This window comes from Haliotis rufescens, unplaced genomic scaffold, assembly GCF_023055435.1.
Source record: "Haliotis rufescens isolate VD_foot unplaced genomic scaffold, xgHalRufe1.0.p SCAF_67, whole genome shotgun sequence".
NCBI lineage: Eukaryota > Metazoa > Mollusca > Gastropoda > Lepetellida > Haliotidae > Haliotis > Haliotis rufescens.
In genome coordinates this window covers 1,928,662-1,946,934 of record NW_025964358.1, presented here as the reverse complement: position 1 = coordinate 1,946,934, position 18,273 = coordinate 1,928,662, and the positions used below count along the sequence as shown (strand labels likewise).

Below are 18,273 nucleotides of genomic sequence, written 5' to 3'. Positions count from 1 at the left end.
TTGTACTAGTCCGGACTGATGCCGATTTATAGTGCTAGCTCACTGAGATACCATGCCGCAGTTTAACATGAATACCCCACCCAGACACAGTATACTGACTCCGAGCCGACCAGTCCTTGTTTTAGCCCCTTAATGCCGAGCGCCAGACAGGGTAACAACAAGTATCATCTTTTAACGTCTTTTGGTATGACGCGGCCGGGGATAAAACCTCGGACCTTCCGCTCTACGGGCAGACGCTCTACCACTAGACCACGGAGGCGGTCGACCTCTCAACACAAGCAGGCAGCATGAGGGACATATTGTATTGTGCCCCGGAATCCCCAGGGACCAGGTACGGAGGAGAGGGAATCCTAAAGAGGCAGGCCTCAAAATTTAAATTTTAACCCAGTAGCCATATGGCTACAAGTATTTTTTCCAGGTAGCCAGTGGTAAAATCAAGAAGTCAAGCCAATATTGTAGGTAGCCAAAGCATTTGAAATTATCTTTCATCAAATAACTATTATATGTACAAGTCATAGCACTAGTCTTGGAATTGTATATTAGTGGAAACTGTACTTGAGTTTTGTTATTTGTGAATTTATGTTGCTAGATTATATAGGTACATCCTTGCTTATCCAATAAACTATCAGCTAAAATAAAATACTAATTACATTAACATTTATGCATTTTGGTTCATTGTTGAATAATTTGCAAGTACAATCAGTAGCAGACATGTTTATTTTTTAGTCTTCGTATGTGTACTATGTGTAGCAATGGAATTAAGTCGCCACAAGATATTTTTGTAGGTAGTCATTTGGCTACCTCTGAAGTTAGACAGTAAACAAATTGAAATTGGCCATTGTTTTAGTTGCAACTTTGAGGCCTGAGAGGTCTTGCACCTACACACACACACCCCTCCCTCCTCCTCCCCCCCCCCCCCCCCTCCCAACCACCAAAAAAAAAATAACCAACAAAAAACACTCGATTAGAGAAAGTGCAATACTGCAAAACAAGCGTACAGACATGACAAAATCTTAAGGTTCAGAAAAAAGAAAACACTAAAACCTTCAGTAGTGTTTAATCTCCTGTATTCTATATATTTATGTGGGGCGGTCGGGTAGCCTAGTGGTTAAAGCGTTCGCTCGTCACGCTGAAAACCCGGGTTCGATTCCCGACATGGGTACAATGTGTGAAGCCCATTTGTGGTGTCCCCCACCGTGATATTGCTGAGATATTGCTAAAAGCTGCGTAAAACCATACTCACTCACTCACTCTATATATTTATGTAAAGTTAGGCTGTGCGCGTGTAGAGATAATGAACAATTTTTGAAAGCAATCAATGTTGTTATTGTAATGGGGAAACAATCAATTAGTTACAGATTCAAGTATATTCAACAGAAGTAACCAATCATTGCAAGAGACATTTCTGTGGTGACTGACAATGAGAAGGTTGTACCCGGATGTTTTGTCTTCAAACTATGAAAGTTGTGTTCAAGGGACACTGTCCATTTTCAAAGTCTTTTCAAGGCCAATTAATAATTCAAAGACTTTTCAAGAAACCTAAAAAATATCACAATTTTTTTTTTACAAAACCATGTTGCTGTCCCGAGTGCATCACCCAATTTATCAGTCAAAATATCAATAGTACTAATTGGGCAAAGTTTCTGTACATATTGCCCTGATCACTAGGTTCGTCAGCAGTATACCTGTGCTCATGGGTTTCACCAAAGTGGTAAACACCTGCGTCAATTCATGCTCTACACCCCCCGACCCCACATGAAGCCGACACCCCATGATATATACTATTCAAAGTAGTCCCAGACATTAAACCAAACTCACTCCTTACATATAGGATGAAGCTTTAATTTACGCCAGTACTTTTGAGACGGTCCCTGGACCACACACCCCTCGCTATGTCCCCCTTCCATTGCAGTCCAGCCTCGTTGGTTCAGGTAATTGAGATTACGCAGATGAAGTATGCAAACATATCATTTGCTGTTCATGCCGATTGCCGTGAACCTTATGAGAAAATAGACTGTAATTTCTGTCTGTATAGACAGGCCCAGCAAAGCTAATTCCTGGTTTGCTTGGTAAATTTAGTTAAATATTTCAATGTTAGGTGAAAAACCTGTGTTAAATAGAATTTGGGGACTTTTCACCCACACCTGTCCCCCGTCCATTAATATGCCTGTGTGATGTTGCTGCAGATTGCATCCAACACTTAGCGTCAGCCTGCAGAAACTGGGGTTACGAGGGAATTATGACTCTCTCAGAAAGCAGTTTCTAAGTCTGCTACTTAGAGTGTGGGTTTGATGCTGTTTTAAGGATAATTCAGGGATGCAAATTGGCACCAGCAGCAAACCTGAGTCACTAATGGTAAAGGAATCCCAAGGCTTGTAGAAAACAAGGTTTTTTGGGTTTGCTTATATTATGTTATCACTATGCAACAGCATAGTCCCTAAGTGTTGTTCCTATAGTGTTTGAATATAGGGAACCTAAACTTTTTAAATATTAACATAATGATTTTGCTTTTAGTTTTGTTTAACGCTGCACTCAGCAATATTGAATCATTTTAAAGGTGTTCTGTAAATAAGGAGTCTGAACCAGAGTGAGTGAGTGAGTGAGGTTTTACGCCACTTTAGGCAATATTCCAGAAATATCACGGCAGGGGACACCAGTAATGGGCTTCACACATTGTACCCATGTCGGGAATCGAACACGGATCTTCAGCGTGACGAGCGAACGCTTTAACCACTAGGCTACCCGACCGCCCGTCTGAACCAGACAGTGATTGATATCATGATCCACGCAATTAGAAAATGATGACATGCATCAACCAAGTCAGCAAGCCTGACCACCTGATCACGAAAGTCACCTCTTATGACAAGCATAGTCGCCTTTTACGACAAGTATGGGGTGCTGAAGACCTGTTCTACCCAAGATCTTCACTGGTCTGATGATTATGACAAAGACCCCTTGACTTTCCTACATTATGACAAGGAAGCCTTGGCGTTCATGCTTCATTTCTAACACTATCTTGGTCAGTAAATGTTCCACGTGATCTGTTGTGATCATTCCACTGAAACTGCAATCAGATAAGCTGCGTATTTGCATAAAATACCCCCCAAAAAATATACAAAACCCAATTACTTTCAATTAACGCATGTATTAAATGAAAAACTCAAATAGAGAAAAACAGCGCGCATAAACACTCAATAAAGCTTTTTCAGCATGCATACAACGGAGCTAATTTCCAAAACACTATTACGAGCTAATTTACTTTCCGAGTCAAACCTATATATTTAGAACCGTCATATACATCTTAAACATTATTTCATTTTTTAAAATCTCTAAATGTTTACTCATTTTGGGAAAAAACACATGCCCAAGGTAACAGGTACTTCATTGTGGGGCAGGACTGACGACCAAGGAGACACCACATGTAACAGGTACTTCATTGCGGGGCAGGACTGACGCCCAGGAATCTCTCAGGGGCCAGGCTCACAGGACCAAGGAGACACCACATGTAACAGGTACTTCATTGTGGGGCAGGACTGACGCCCAGGGAGACACCACATGTAACAGGTACTTCATTGTGGGGCAGGACTGACGCCCAAGGAGACACCACATGTAACAGGTACTTCATTGTGGGGCAGGACTGATGCCCAGGGTGACACCACATGTAACAGGTACTTCATTGCGGGGCAGGACTGACGCCCAGGGAGACACCACATGTAACAGGTACTTCATTGTGGGGCAGGACTGACGCCCAGGGAGACACCACATGTAACAGGTACTTCATTGTGGGGCAGGACTGACGCCCAGGGAGACACCACATGTAACAGGTACTTCATTGTGGGGCAGGACTGATGCCCAGGGTGACACCACATGTAACAGGTACTTCATTGCGGGGCAGGACTGACGCCCAGGGAGACACCACATGTAACAGGTACTTCATTGTGGGGCAGGACTGACGCCCAGGGAGACACCACATGTAACAGGTACTTCATTGTGGGGCAGGACTGACGCCCAGGGAGACACCACATGTAACAGGTACTTCATTGTGGGGCAGGACTGACGCCCAGGGAGACACCACATGTAACAGGTACTTCATTGTGGGGCAGGACTGACGCCCAGGGAGACACCACATGTAACAGGTACTTCATTGTGGGCAGGGCAGGACTGACACCCAAGAATCTCTCAGGAGCAAGGCTCACAGGACCAAGGAGACACCACATGTAACAGGTACTTCATTGTGGGGCAGGACTGATGCCCAAGAATCTCTCAGGAGCCAGGCTCACAGGACCAAGGAGACACCACATGTAACAGGTACTTCATTGTGGGCAGGGCAGGACTGACGCCCAGGAATCTCTCAGGAGCAAGGCTCACAGGACCAAGGAGACACCACATGTAACAGGTACTTCATTGTGGGCAGGGCAGGACTGACGCCCAGGAATCTCTCAGGAGCAAGGCTCACAGGACCAAGGAGACACCACATGTAACAGGTACTTCATTGTGGGCAGGGCAGGACTGACGCCCAGGAATCTCTCAGGAGCAAGGCTCACAGGACCAAGGAGACACCACATGTAACAGGTACTTCATTGTGGGGCAGGACTGACGCCCAGGAATCTCTCAGGAGCAAGGCTCACAGGACCAAGGAGACACCACATGTAACAGGTACTTCATTGTGGGCAGGGCAGGACTGACGCCCAAGAATCTCTCAGGTGCCAGGCTCACAGGACCAATCCCAACAGTCATACTTTATTGTGTCCCATACGACTTGAAATGCATATCCAACAGGGTTTTACTTGACGCAAAATAGTGCATCCTTTACACATACACTTTGAGAAGGGACCAATATAATTCACAGGTCCATTCTTTATGGTTATGAGTATATGATGCACTATTCGGATTCTGGAAAAACCCTGTTACCATGGTTACCCTGCTATAACACTAACATACCTTGCGTTCAAGATTACTGCACCTGTATAGCGACGTGCATGCGTGCGTGTCCATAAATTGAAAATGAGAGGTTACACAAATCAAAGTCTCCTAACTGATTTTAATTTTATGTTTAACCGGCCAGTTTCTAATTCAAACCTGTTTTTGACAGATGAGACTGACACTTTCACCCACATCCATCGGCCCGGCCACTACCAGGCAGTGTCAGGCACTCTCAGATTCACCACAAACTTCAGGTTTTTGACATTCTCATCAAATAGTGTGCTGTTTCTCCCAAAATATACGACTCAAAAGAAGTTAAAGAACACCTGATTCTTTGGCATGACATGACATATTAACTAGTGCAAAATGAAAGAATGGGGTGACGTTCATACAATGTTTGGCCCTCACTCTATGAAGGTTCATACTCCAATGAACTCACACAAAGTGAAAGTCAATTCTTATAATTTTTTATCACAATTTCTTACCTCAAAGGATGTAGGCAAAGATCTAAACACAATTTTATTTAGTACATGCAACTTCAAGTTTCACTAACAGCCATACAACAATAGGGCTTCCACGAGTCCAAATTTTTGGACTCGAGTACCCGAGGGGTGAAACCCGACTCGTACTCGAGTACCCGAAAATAGGACGTTTTCCCCTGTATGACATTCTTCAACTTGGGGTGTAGCAAGTACACAAGATTCCGGTGACCAGTTGTTGAGAAAATGCGCGGTTACAGTGATATATCCCTCGGTAGCAACACTTGTCCACATATGGGATTGACTGTAATTTGATTTTTAGTTCTGATTCTGTATCGTCAAAGGTCTTAATCAGGTAGTTGTGAATCGTGGTGGAGCACGGTACTTGATAGTTCGGATTTAATTCTTCACAGAAATCTCAGAAGCCTTCACCTTGGACAATATTCAGTGGTCGTAGATCTCGGACACACATAAGCATAGCCTTTCGTGTTACTCTTTCATACCACACTCGATCAACAGGCTTTTTTATGCCATAATTGCCAAATATACCAGTACCTAGGGTGGCTTGCTTTCGAACTGTACATTGAGATCAGCTTCAGCGCTGGGATGTTTGCTTGTCAGATGTATTCTCATTGTGCTAGTTGTGCTGCCAGTGTAACTAAGGATAAGGCCACACAAACGGCATTTAGTTTTCTTTTTAACACCGTCTAAATCAAAATGTACCCACAGGTTTGATTTTTTATCCCTCTCCATTGCCAGTGCAAATGGCGTGCAACCGTAACGTGAAACAAGCAAAACAGAGTGATCTCCCCTTGTCGAGTCCTTGATAACGGACTCGAGTCCCACTAAAGCCGACCCGGCCCCGAGTATTGAGTACTCGTTGAAGCCCTAAACAACAACCATCTATATCGCGGAGTAAATTAGTTCCTCAAAAAGTTGGTTGGTTGGTTGGTTGGTTGGTTGGTTTGTTGTTTAACGCCGCACTCAGCAATATTCCAGCTATATGACCGCCGTCTGTAAATAATCAAGTCTGGACCAGACAATCCAGTGATAAGCATCATGAGCATCGATCTACACACAATTGGGATACGATGACATGCATCAACCAAGTCAGCGAGCCTGACCACCCGATCCCGTTAGTCGCCTTTTACGACAAGCATAGTGGCCTTTTAGGGCAGGCATAGGTTGCTGAAGACCTATTCTACCCCGGAATCCTCACGGGTCTCCTCAGAAAGAGAGGTGACGTGGGCGTATGGATGCAAAACTTGCTCTTCAGAAACATCTTACGCAGTACATGTGTTCAAATCATATCCTCATTAGATGAGAAAGGTCTGTAAAGAACTACCTCAGTTAGTCAGTCATAATGACAGCGCGTTGTAAATCATTTACATCAAGTACAAGACGTCAAAATGGCTGAAACGATAAACGTGACGGGAGAGATTTCCGAAGTTGTTAATGAACCTGTGGCGGTTACATGTGTTAGTCATCATTGATCAACTGACCGATCATTGAAAGGTGAATAAAGATGCGTCAAACAGACACAAAGGTAATTTCATGGATTGCTGGAGACGGTCAATGTCAGCCTAGGCACGAATCGAGTCGATACTACGATAGTTTAGATGTGCATTTATCGTTTGTTCATTAGGATGGGCTGTAGCGAGGATATTCATGAACAATCATGCAGTCACGCTCTCTGACATTTCTCAATGTATACTGAAACGCTGAGACCAAGAATAAAGTTTCTAAATGATCAGAAAGAACGCTTATGTATGTTTTCGTGCTAGGGAATTCCCAGGTGTTTCCCCGGGGATGTGGAAGTAGTCCCTCAGTGTTTACGTCATTTCAAGAACACCGTCTCGTGAAAAACGTATGAACATCAAACATCAACATCAAATTGTGTCGTTCATACACTTATGAACGTCAATTTTGCGGTCATGTGACCGACCTCTCGTCCAATGGAAAAGCGGTATATCATGTAAACTTCAAATTAAAATATTATATATGTTTGACAGCATCATTTGCCTTTTGCCAGTCACCAAGCTTTTGAATCATGTCACACATCGCCAGGTCGGATAATATAATATGATGATCACACTGTCTTTGTTCTTTGAGGTAAAAGTCAATAAAAACCCTTTGAAATCAAAGTGACCAAAGCGGACACTTCATCTGTTGTATTTCGTTGTGACACATTATGGCTAACTGACAGTCTGTCTACTGTTGGAGTTAGAAAATGCCTACAAGTCAAAAGGGATACTGTACTTTTACCAGACACAGTGACTGACAGCCCTTGGAGTTATCAGTCCGAGGCACATTTTGGTGCCATTATCCGGAACATTCCTAAAAAGGGAAAAACTATCTGACTTGTAACAATTGTTATACTTGGAATAACACTTTCTTATTAATCTGCAAATTCTTTTACTATTTTTGGTAAAGTCCCATCTGGGATTCAAACCCACACTCTCAGAGTGAAGCACCAAATCGCCAGCAAACAAAGTCAGTCACCGAGGATTCCTGAAGAATGAAAGTCCGACAACTGGTAGTTTTGATCATATACTTTGTGGACGCCCCTGACAAGCAGGTCTCGGACGTTTACCACTTCAGTGAAACCCAGGAGCATGGGTATAGTGCTGACAAACCTGGAAACATAATCGGGGTGAACCGGGATTCGAACCCACAATCATAGGTTTCTGGCGTGCCCAAGGGATGCAACTCTGCGCAGCGAATTGCGGCGCCTTAGACGACTGGGCCACCCATGACCCACCTTTTAGAAAGTGGTCAAATGTAACAAAGTGTTGAATAACAATAGTTACATGTGACCACTTTCAAAAAGGCATAGGGTATTCATAACTATCTGACTTCAATTAGTTATTCCCAACAAAATCAGGTTGTTGTTTAATGACAGTCGGCAACATTCCAGCGGTATGATGGTTGCCTGTGAATTTTGGAGTCTGGCCCAGACACCAGTGGTTGATTTTATGGGCAACGTCACATACGACTCAGGGTCTGGGGGTGTGAGGGTGGTGTTGTCAGGGTCTGCGGGTGTCAGGGTCTGGGGGTGTGAGGGTAGTGTTGTCAGGGTCTGGGGGTGTGAGGGTGGTGGTGTCAGGATCTTATGGTGTGAGGGTGGTGTTGTCAGGGTCTGGGGGTGAGAGGGTGGTGTTGTCAGGGTCTGTGGGGTGTCAGGGTCTGGTGGTGTGAGGGTGGTGTTGTCAGGGTCTGGGGGTGAGAGGGTGGTGTTGTCAGGGTCTGTGGGGTGTCAGGGTCTGGTGGTGTGAGGGTAGTGTTGTCAGGGTCTGGGGGTGAGAGGGTGGTGTTTTCAGGGTCTGGTGGTCTCAGGGTCTGGGGGTGTGAGGGTGGTGGTGTGAGGGTCTGGTGGTGTGAGGGTGGTGTTGTCAGGGTCTGGGGGTGTCAGGGTCTGGGGGTGTGAGGGTGGTGTTGTTAGGGTCTTGGGGTGAGAGGGTGGTGTTGTCAGGGTCTGGGGGTGTCAGGGTCTGGGGGTGTCAGGGTCTGGGGATGTCAGGGTGGTGGTGTCAGGGTCTGGGGGTGTGAGGGTGATGTTGTCAGGGTCTGGTGGTGTCAGGGTATGGGGGTGTCAGGGTGGTGGTGTCAGGGTCTGATCGTGTTAGGGTGGTGTTGTCAGGGTTTGGGGGTGTGAGTCAGGGTCTGTGGGCTGTCAGGGTCTGGGGGTGTGAGGGTGGTGGTGTGAGGGTCTGGGGGTGTTGGTGTGGTGGTGTGAGGGTGTTGGTGTGGTTGGGGGTGGTGTTGTCTGACTGTTGGTGTGGTTGGGGGTGGTGTTGTCTGACTGGTGGTGTGAGGGTGGTGGTGTGAGGGTGGTGGTGTGAGGGTGGTGGTGTGAGGGTGGCAAACACTCTGACATATGTTGACAATGACACCTCCCCTCCAGCCCGTCTGAATCTGCCATTGATGCCTGTGGCCCCCTGTCATTTAGTTATGACAAGCATTGGAACTGAGGAGGACCTCTTCTAACCAAGCATCCACATAGGGAAGCGGGAGAACCATCACAGACTTACCTCTCTGCCCTTGCCTGTGATGAGGGCGGCCAGAGGTTTGGCGTAGAACCGGGAAAACGTAAAACCGAGACAGCCGTACATGCTGTTGGCCGTCAGCTTCAGGGCCTTCTGGCGGATGTCGTACTGAAACAAAACAAAGCTCAATAGTCAGGACAAACTTTGAACGCCCAACATAAATATATATGCCGAGAATTTAGAATTCTCGAGCCTGATTGGCTGGCTAAAAAGTTGACGCGACCTCTTATGGGGCTGTCATAAAGAGAGGTATCGTATTGGATAGGGCTGCAACGAATACACAATGACGTAAATACGATACGTATCACAAATATCGGGTATTGAATACAAATATTTATTTACGAATACAACAAGTCAGCAGTTGATGTATTATTTATAATATTCAATGAAAACTACAGCGATCACTCGCTACAACACTACCTATGGGGTCCAAATAATTGATGAGTGTTATGGACAATCAGTCGTTTAACCAGGGTGGAGTCGTAGATGACCCACACAACAGACTACTGCGTGGCTTGTACATATTCCATTTTGCATATCTTGCTTTGACAACTTCAAGTAAAAAAAAATTTTTTTAATTTTTTTTGAGTAAATATTCGATTCTAGTGACCACGAATAATGAATTCGATTCATTGAATATGCGAGTGAATCTGCGCACGTGCTTGCGTGCATGTGTGCGCTAGCCCACTGAGATACCATGCCGCAGTTTAACATGAATACCCCACTCAGACACGGTATACTGACTCCGAGCCGACCAGTCCTTGTTTTAGCCCCTTAATGTCGAGCGCCAGACAGGGTAACAACAAGTACCATCTTTTAACATCTTTTGGTATGACGCGGCCGGGGATCGAAACCCAGCCCTTCCGCTCTCCGGGCGGATGCTCTACCACTAGACCACGGAGGCGGTCTCCTTGGGGGATATATGATGGGGGTCCAGGGGACTCGAAGCCCTTAATTTTAGGGGTTCCAGCTTAAATAATGGAGGTCCCAAGCTACAAAATAGGGGTGCCAGAGAAATGAAACAATTTCAATACAGACTGCGCATGCTCAAAGGACGTTAGTTGAAAGAAGACATGGAACTCCCAAAATGAAACAAATCTGACTGACTGGGGTGTACTCAGTAGGTACCTACCTGCATGTACTGTTCCGGAGCAAGATCAGGCGTCTTCATCAGCTGCTTCACTTGACGTCTGCTCTCCACCAACTTCCGGATCTCTGTTGGCAGGATGCCAGGTTCAAGGTCAGGGTCAGGGAGGTCTGGCAGTGCTTCTTCCTCATCTTCTTCCTGGCAGAAACAGCAGCAGATGTGAGTGTTATTACAGGGGGTGGGGGCAGATACCAAAACTTACTACTTCCCTAGCCTTATTTACAACTTGTCCTGCTAAGTCAGAGAAAAGAAGATTGGCACAGCTCCCATGGCCGAAAGCTAATGACATTGTGTGATCATAGCTTTCAGCCATGGGAGCCGTGCCAATTTACACTTGTCAGAGGGGTTCACAAAGTACGTGATCTGGACTACCAGTTGTTTCATTTTATAGGAAGCCTTGGTGACTGTGTGAGTTAGACTTTGAGTGTTGGCTATTAGATGCCTCACTCTGGCAGTAAGGGTTCTAATCCCAGACGGGACTCAACCCAAAACAATACGAGAATCTGTACTTTATTGAGAAAGTGTTATCCCAAATATAAGATTTGTTATAAATAAAACTTTATAACTGAAGCAACAGCTAATGGGAGCTGTGCAGAATAGAAAAATGACTAGTAAGGTATTCCATCTGCAGTTGACAAACACGTATTGCATCTTCTAAGTTTCAAAGTTATACTGCCGATTTTCAGACTAAGCGAGGACAACTAAATCATCTTGCCCACTTGTCGGTACTTTATTTTCACATGTTGGGCAAGTCAGGCATACTAATTTGACATCCCTGGTTAATATGTTTCAGCCATCGAGCAATGAGAACAAGTTAGGTAAAAGCAAGGTAAAAATAAGAGATTACATCTTAAACAAACAATAGACAAGTTTCAAGGGATCTGTTAAAAAAACAACACCCCAGTGGGGTAGTGGTCTATGCAGAGTAGGTATACGGTATACTGCAATGCACTTTTCAAATGATACATATTGCAATATTTTGTCTGTATTCTGGTATACTGGGTATAAAATGCATAACATATTTTCATAATTTCTAATGTTTAACCTAACATCTATACAGAAACTAATTCATAAATAATGTTTCCCTTTGTTTCATTGACAAGATGGTGGAAACACAAAAGTGATTTCTCTCTCACATTGTTATCTCCCCTGTATCCATGACAACAAAATGGCTGTGACTGACCATGCTGAGTAGTGAGTAAGTGAGTTTTACGCCGCTTTTAGCAATATTCCAGCAATATCATGGCGGGGTAAGCCAGAAATGGGCTCACACATTGTACCCATGTCGGGAATCAAACCCGGGTCTTCGGCGTGACGAGCAAACGCTTTAACCACTAGGCTACCCGACCGCCCCCCATGCTGAGTAATATTTACTTTAGTATGTAGAAAATAGGATCTGTATGTGCAATCAGTGTCCAACACTTTAGCTCCCAATATATCATAATACATACCGTAATCGACGTAATAAGCGCCCAGGGCGCTCTCAAAATTAGAAATAGGGGGCTCTTATTAGAATATTATTGGTAAAAAAAAAAAACAGAGTTGAAAGATACATTTCGTGGTTTATGCTGACAGCCTGAAATGTTTCTGTACGCCAGATATATTTTTCTGAAATTGAATAATTAGGGGTGCATATAACACACGAGTGCGTATTGTACGCGAATTTATAAGTCTTGTGAACATTGATCAATTGGAAGGGGTGCTAATTGGGATTGTTCACTAGCCAATATATTAGCAAATACCGCCGTGGGCGCTTATTAGAGCAGGGCGCTTATTACGTCGAATACGGTATCACAATGCAGCACAATTTTTTGCCAGAACACAGCCCTAACTTTCAGGGCCACCTGCTCCGCAGAACGCTGACCACATACTGACTGTGAGTGAGTGAGTGAGTTGGGTTTAACGCAGCTTTTAACAGTATTCCAGTTATATCACAGCGTGCCAGCTTAATGTGGGAGGAAAGCCCGAAGTGATGCAGGTCTTAGATGTTTACGACTTCGGTGAAACCCACGAGCACGGGTATGGTGCTGACAAACCTAGAAACACAAACTGACCGTGTGTTCCTTCTTGACGACGGGGGTCCTGGTGATGGTGGTGAAGCAGATGTTGTACTCCTGGATGATGGAGGGGTACAGACTGTTGAAGTCCAGCAGCAGGATGAACTTGTCATAGAACCCTGAAACACATCATCACATCACACTTAGTAATTTTATATTTCAGGGTGGTTGGTTGGTTGTTTAGCGCCACACTCAGCAATATTCCAGCTATATGACTGCGGTCTGTAAATAATCAAGTCTGGACCAGACAATCCAGTGATTAATATAATGAGCATCAATCCACGCAATTGGGATCGATGACATGCATCAACCAAGTCAGCGAGTCTGACCACCCGATCCCGATAGTCGCCTTTTACGACAAGAATAGTCGCCTTTTACGGCAATTATATTTCAGGATGCAACAGATAAATCCACAGCCATACAAACAAAAAATAACTAAAAAAAAACATTTGGACCAACTCATAAGTGAAACAGTAACATTGTGGATAATGTCCTTATCCGTTCATCCACTATATAACCACTATTCATGTCAACCTGTCATCGAGATTGACGATACTCTTTTAATTTCTAAATCTCAAGGATTATCTTGTGAAGCATGCTGTGCATTAACAGCATTAGAAAATCATTTGTTAAGACCACAGGACTGTTGGAAAGTTTATTTGACTAGTCCTCAGAGTTTGTAGCTAGAACTGCTTGAACAAACAAAAATGTTCAGACTTTCTGTCGGTTTTAATCAGTACCAATTTGTAACAAAATGGGAGCTTGGGAAGAGGTTCTGAAGTGTTACCCTCAAATGCGACTAGTTAATGAGGACTACCATCAATAGAGGTTTACTTGTCCTCGGGAAAATGTAGTCGTGTCAGGCTTGCGGATTAGCAAGAATTTAGAAAGATGACTGAGTGCATTCCGATGTTCCATGAGTGTGTCCAGTTTAGTTTCTGGATGTACACATTCATCTCTGGCTTCATATAACATGATGATGATGATGATGATGATGATGATGATGATGATGATGATGATGATGATGTTTGTTTGTTTAACGCTCAGCAATATTCCAGCTATGTGACGGCAGTGTGTAATTAATCGAGTCTGGACCAGACAATCCAGTAATTGACATCATGAGCATCAATCTATGCAATTGGGATACGATGACATGGATCAACCAAATCAGCGAGCCTGACGACCCGTTCGTCGCCTCTTACGACAAACATCATCGCCTTTTACAGCAAGCATGGGTTGCTGAAGACCTATTTTACCCCGGATCAGGCTTCATATAACAAACATTGTTGCAAACAAGTATAACTATTTAACCAGTGCCATGGCACTGTAATACAAGGATGCTGGACCCCAGGCCTCCTTCTGGCAACTAGGCATGGTGATAGTCCAACTATACATTAACACTGGACTCCCAACAAGTCTTGAAAGTCACCAGCCATATTGTTTGAATATATCCTAGAGTAGCAAGTTATTATTTTTCTGTACTGCTGCAATTGGTCAGCGTCCGGAGATAACCAATCATATTCACTCTTTGAAAGTTCGTCAACACGGAAGCTGATCCCCAGGCAATGATTCCTTCACGAGTTGCAGTAAAACAGATGTTTTTTTAATTAAGAAAAACACTGTCAAAATGACTACAAAAATAAAAGCTGACATTTCCTACAAGATAGTCAAGTAGGTAGGAAATAATTTTGCCTATCCAAACAAAAATGTTACTAGCCACGGGACAGCAGGCAGGCAGCTATTTCCGACAATGTACACTGACAGTGAGGTTTGTCAGACCTTGGCAACACTGACAGTGGCTACATGGCCACAGAGACAGTTACCTTTCTTGGGTTCCAAGACCAGGCCACCAGCATATGCCGGTTTCCGCCGCCCTTTCCGAGATTTGGATGAGTTGTCTTCCCCTTCCACATCGTCAGTCTCGGTCTGTAGACAACATAACCTTGAACTTTTACACTTCACAAGGCTTGACAAATACGCTGACCAACTAGACAAAAGCCAGTGACATTTGACCCAAGTCGGTCTTTCAGTCACTGGTTTGTCTGGTCTAGAATTTTTTCAGGCTCCTGTTGGGCCACAATAAAATGATTGTTACATTTTCTTGTGAGGCATGAGGCATTTGTTTTTATATTTTGTACTTAATTTCAAAACAACATTCCAAGGCATAGCATTATCATCCAAAACTGGCTCCCACAGGAGATATCGCTTGGATGAGATCAAGCGATATCTACACTGTAGATATCGCTGCAATGAAATTACATCACAATGCTTTGAGGACTATTGTGACGTCACTGGATTTATCAACGGGTGTTGATATATTTGACATCAAAAGACACGAGGGTGAGATTTTATTTATCATCCAACATCATTCTTTCAACTTTTTCAATTTGTAGACATTAATTAGCAGTGTCTTCAGTGTAAAAAGTACTGCAAACAGCTTCAGTAGCAGAGCCATTAGTGATGTCATTTGATTGTGATGTCATGGTAACCAATGACGTCATAATGGTCTGCAAAGCATTGTGATGCAATTTCATTGCAGCGATATCTCACCCAAGCGATATCTCCTGTGGGAGCCAGTTTTGGATGATAAATAGAGAATCTCACCCGAGTGTCTTTTGATATCAAATATATCAAAACGAGTTGATAAAAGTGGAAAAACTCCAAGGCTTGCCGAGGATTTTTTTCTACTTTTATCAACGAGTGTTGATATATTTGATATCAAAAGACAGGAGGGAGAGATTTTATTTATCATCCAACATCATTCCTCCAGCTTTTTCAATTTGTAAACAGTAATTAGCAGTGTCTTAAGTGTAAAAAGTACTGCAAACAGCTTCAGTAGCAGAGCCATTAGTGATGTCATTTGATTGTGACGTCACAAGAGTCTTCAAAGCATTGTGATGTAATTTCATTGCAGCGATATCTACAGTGTAGATATCACTTGATCTCATCCAAGCGATATCTCCTGTTGGAGCCAGTTTTGGATGATAAACGGAGTTTGGCTACTTCTACCCCACTCTTGGTTCATTCCCCTTTCATACATTCAGATTAGGGAAGATAAGACGAATGCTGTTCAGTATTTTTCAAAATCCCAAATTATCAAAAGGCACCAGTTCACCACTAGACTGATCTATGTAGCAATTTTCAACACGATACATTTAACTGTTTTGAAGCTCCTCTTCGGAAACAGAAAAGGACTCGTTTTTGTCATGACAAAATCATGAAAACAAAACAAAATATAAAGCATAAAAGTCCCCAAAAATAAAAAGCCAACAGATGGGAATTTGACTTTGCTACAGACTTTGTGCTGAATACCGGCCTAGATAAGGAACTGTAACATGAAGTAAGTGTAAGTTGACACTATCCTCCCATCAATTATAAATTCCAGAGTTCCTGTACTTACAGCTGCTGCTTTTTTCTTGTACTCCTTGTCCGGGGGGATGAAGTTCTTGTCATGGAAAGCATGCAGCAGCAGGAACTCGTTCCGCTCCGAGCGACCTCCCAGCAGGGTTCGTGCCTGGAGACAACAGATACATACTCATTGCCTTCTAAAGAACACAGTGGAAGTTGGGAATAAAAACATTCTTCGCTGATATGTTGGTTGTTGGTTGGTTTGTTGTTTAACGTCGCACTCAGCAATGTTCCAGCAATATGACGGCGGTCTGTAAATAATGGAGTCTGGGCCAGACAATTCAGTGATTGACATCAATTCTCACTAATGACATCCCTGAGAAACAATACAGCATGGAATATTTTAGGAGTGAGTGAGTGAGTTGGGTTTTTATGCCGCTTTTAAGAGTATTCCAGTTATATCACGGCGTGTCAGCTTAATGTGGGAGGAAAGCCCGATGTGATGCAGGTCTCTGACGTTTACAACTTCGGTGAAACCCATGAGCATGGGAAGGGTGCTGACAAACCAAGAAACATAATCGGGGCGAACCGGGATTCGAACCCACAATCACAGGTTTCTGGCGTGCCCAAGGGACGCAACTCTGCAAAGCGAATCGAGGCGCCTTAGATGACTGGGCCTCCCGTGCCCCCGAATATTTTTGGAAACAGGAAACTCATCAATAGATTTTCATTCAAGAGCGGGATGAGTGAGTGAGTGCGTTGGTTTGACACCATGACGTTGCCACAGATGGTTGTGATCTGTAGAGTCAGGGGAAGGAAAGTTTAACTCACCATGACGTTGCCACAGATGGTTGTGATCTGTAGAGTCAGGGGAAGGAAAGTTTAACTCACCATGACGTTGCCACAGATGGTTGTGATCTGTAGAGCCAGGGGAAGGAAAGTATAACTCACCATGACGTTGCCACAGATGGTTGTGATCTGTAGAGTCAGGGGAAGGAAAGTATAACTCACCATGACGTTGACACAGATGGTTGTGATCTGTAGAGTCAGGGGAAGGAAAGTTTAACTCACCATGACGTTGCCACAGATGGTTGTGATCTGTAGAGCCAGGGGAAGGAAAGTTTAACTCACCATGACGTTGCCACAGATGGTTGTGATCTGTCGAGCCAGGGGAAGGAAAGTTTAACTCACCATGACGTTGACACAGATGGTTGTGATCTGTCGAGCCAGGGGAAGGTTGTGATCTGTCGAGCCAGGGGAAGGAAAGTTTAACTCACCATGACGTTGACACAGATGGTTGTGATCTGTCGAGCCAGGGGAAGGAAAGTTTAACTCACCATGACGTTGACACAGATGGTTGTGATCTGTCGAGCCAGGGGAAGGAAAGTTTAACTCACCATGACGTTGACACAGATGGTTGTGATCTGTCGAGCCAGGGGAAGGTTGTGATCTGTCGAGCCAGGGGAAGGAAAGTTTAACTCACCATGACGTTGACACAGATGGTTGTGATCTGTAGAGCCAGGGGAAGGAAAGTTTAACTCACCATGACGTTGACACAGATGGTTGTGATCTGTCGAGCCAGGGGAAGGAAAGTTTAACTCACCATGACGTTGACACAGATGGTTGTGATCTGTCGAGCCAGGGGAAGGAAAGTTTAACTCACCATGACGTTGACACAGATGGTTGTGATCTGTAGAGTCAGGGGAAGGAAAGTATAACTCACCATGACGTTGACACAGATGGTTGTGATCTGTAGAGTCAGGGGAAGGAAAGTATAACTCACCATGACGTTGCCACAGATGGTTGTGATCTGTAGAGTCAGGGGAAGGAAAGTATAACTCACCATGACGTTGCCACAGATGGTTGTGATCTGTCGAGCCAGGGGAAGGAAAGTTTAACTCACCATGACGTTGACACAGATGGTTGTGATCTGTAGAGCCAGGAGAGGAGAGTTTAACTCACCATGACGTTGCCACAGATGGTTGTGATCTGTAGAGCCAGGGGAAGGAAAGTTTAACTCACCATGACGTTGCCACAGATGGTTGTGATCTGTAGAGCCAGGGGAAGGAAAGTTTAACTCACCATGACGTTGCCACAGATGGTTGTGATCTGTAGAGCCAGGGGAAGGAAAGTTTAACTCACCATGACATTGCCACAGATGGTTGTGATCTGTAGAGCCAGGGGAAGGAAAGTTTAACTCACCATGACATTGCCACAGATGGTTGTGATCTGTAGAGCCAGGGGAAGGAAAGTTTAACTCACCATGACATTGC

General features: G+C 44.2%; 1 protein-coding gene across 2 annotated transcripts in view; it reads right to left on the bottom strand.

The window, feature by feature from the left end:
- The window catches only part of LOC124116171 (DNA polymerase alpha catalytic subunit-like), an 84,532-nt gene that overhangs the window by 24,452 nt on the left and 41,807 nt on the right, over positions 1-18,273 (bottom strand). For both annotated transcript variants that reach the window (XM_048387142.1, XM_048387141.1), the window contains 5 exons: positions 16,053-16,166; positions 14,476-14,578; positions 12,650-12,771; positions 10,581-10,733; positions 9,434-9,556 (listed from right to left, as the gene is read on the bottom strand). In XM_048387142.1, the coding sequence (XP_048243099.1) occupies positions 9,434-9,556; positions 10,581-10,733; positions 12,650-12,771; positions 14,476-14,578; positions 16,053-16,166 (615 nt within the window). The remainder of the gene's footprint in view (positions 1-9,433; positions 9,557-10,580; positions 10,734-12,649; positions 12,772-14,475; positions 14,579-16,052; positions 16,167-18,273) is intronic.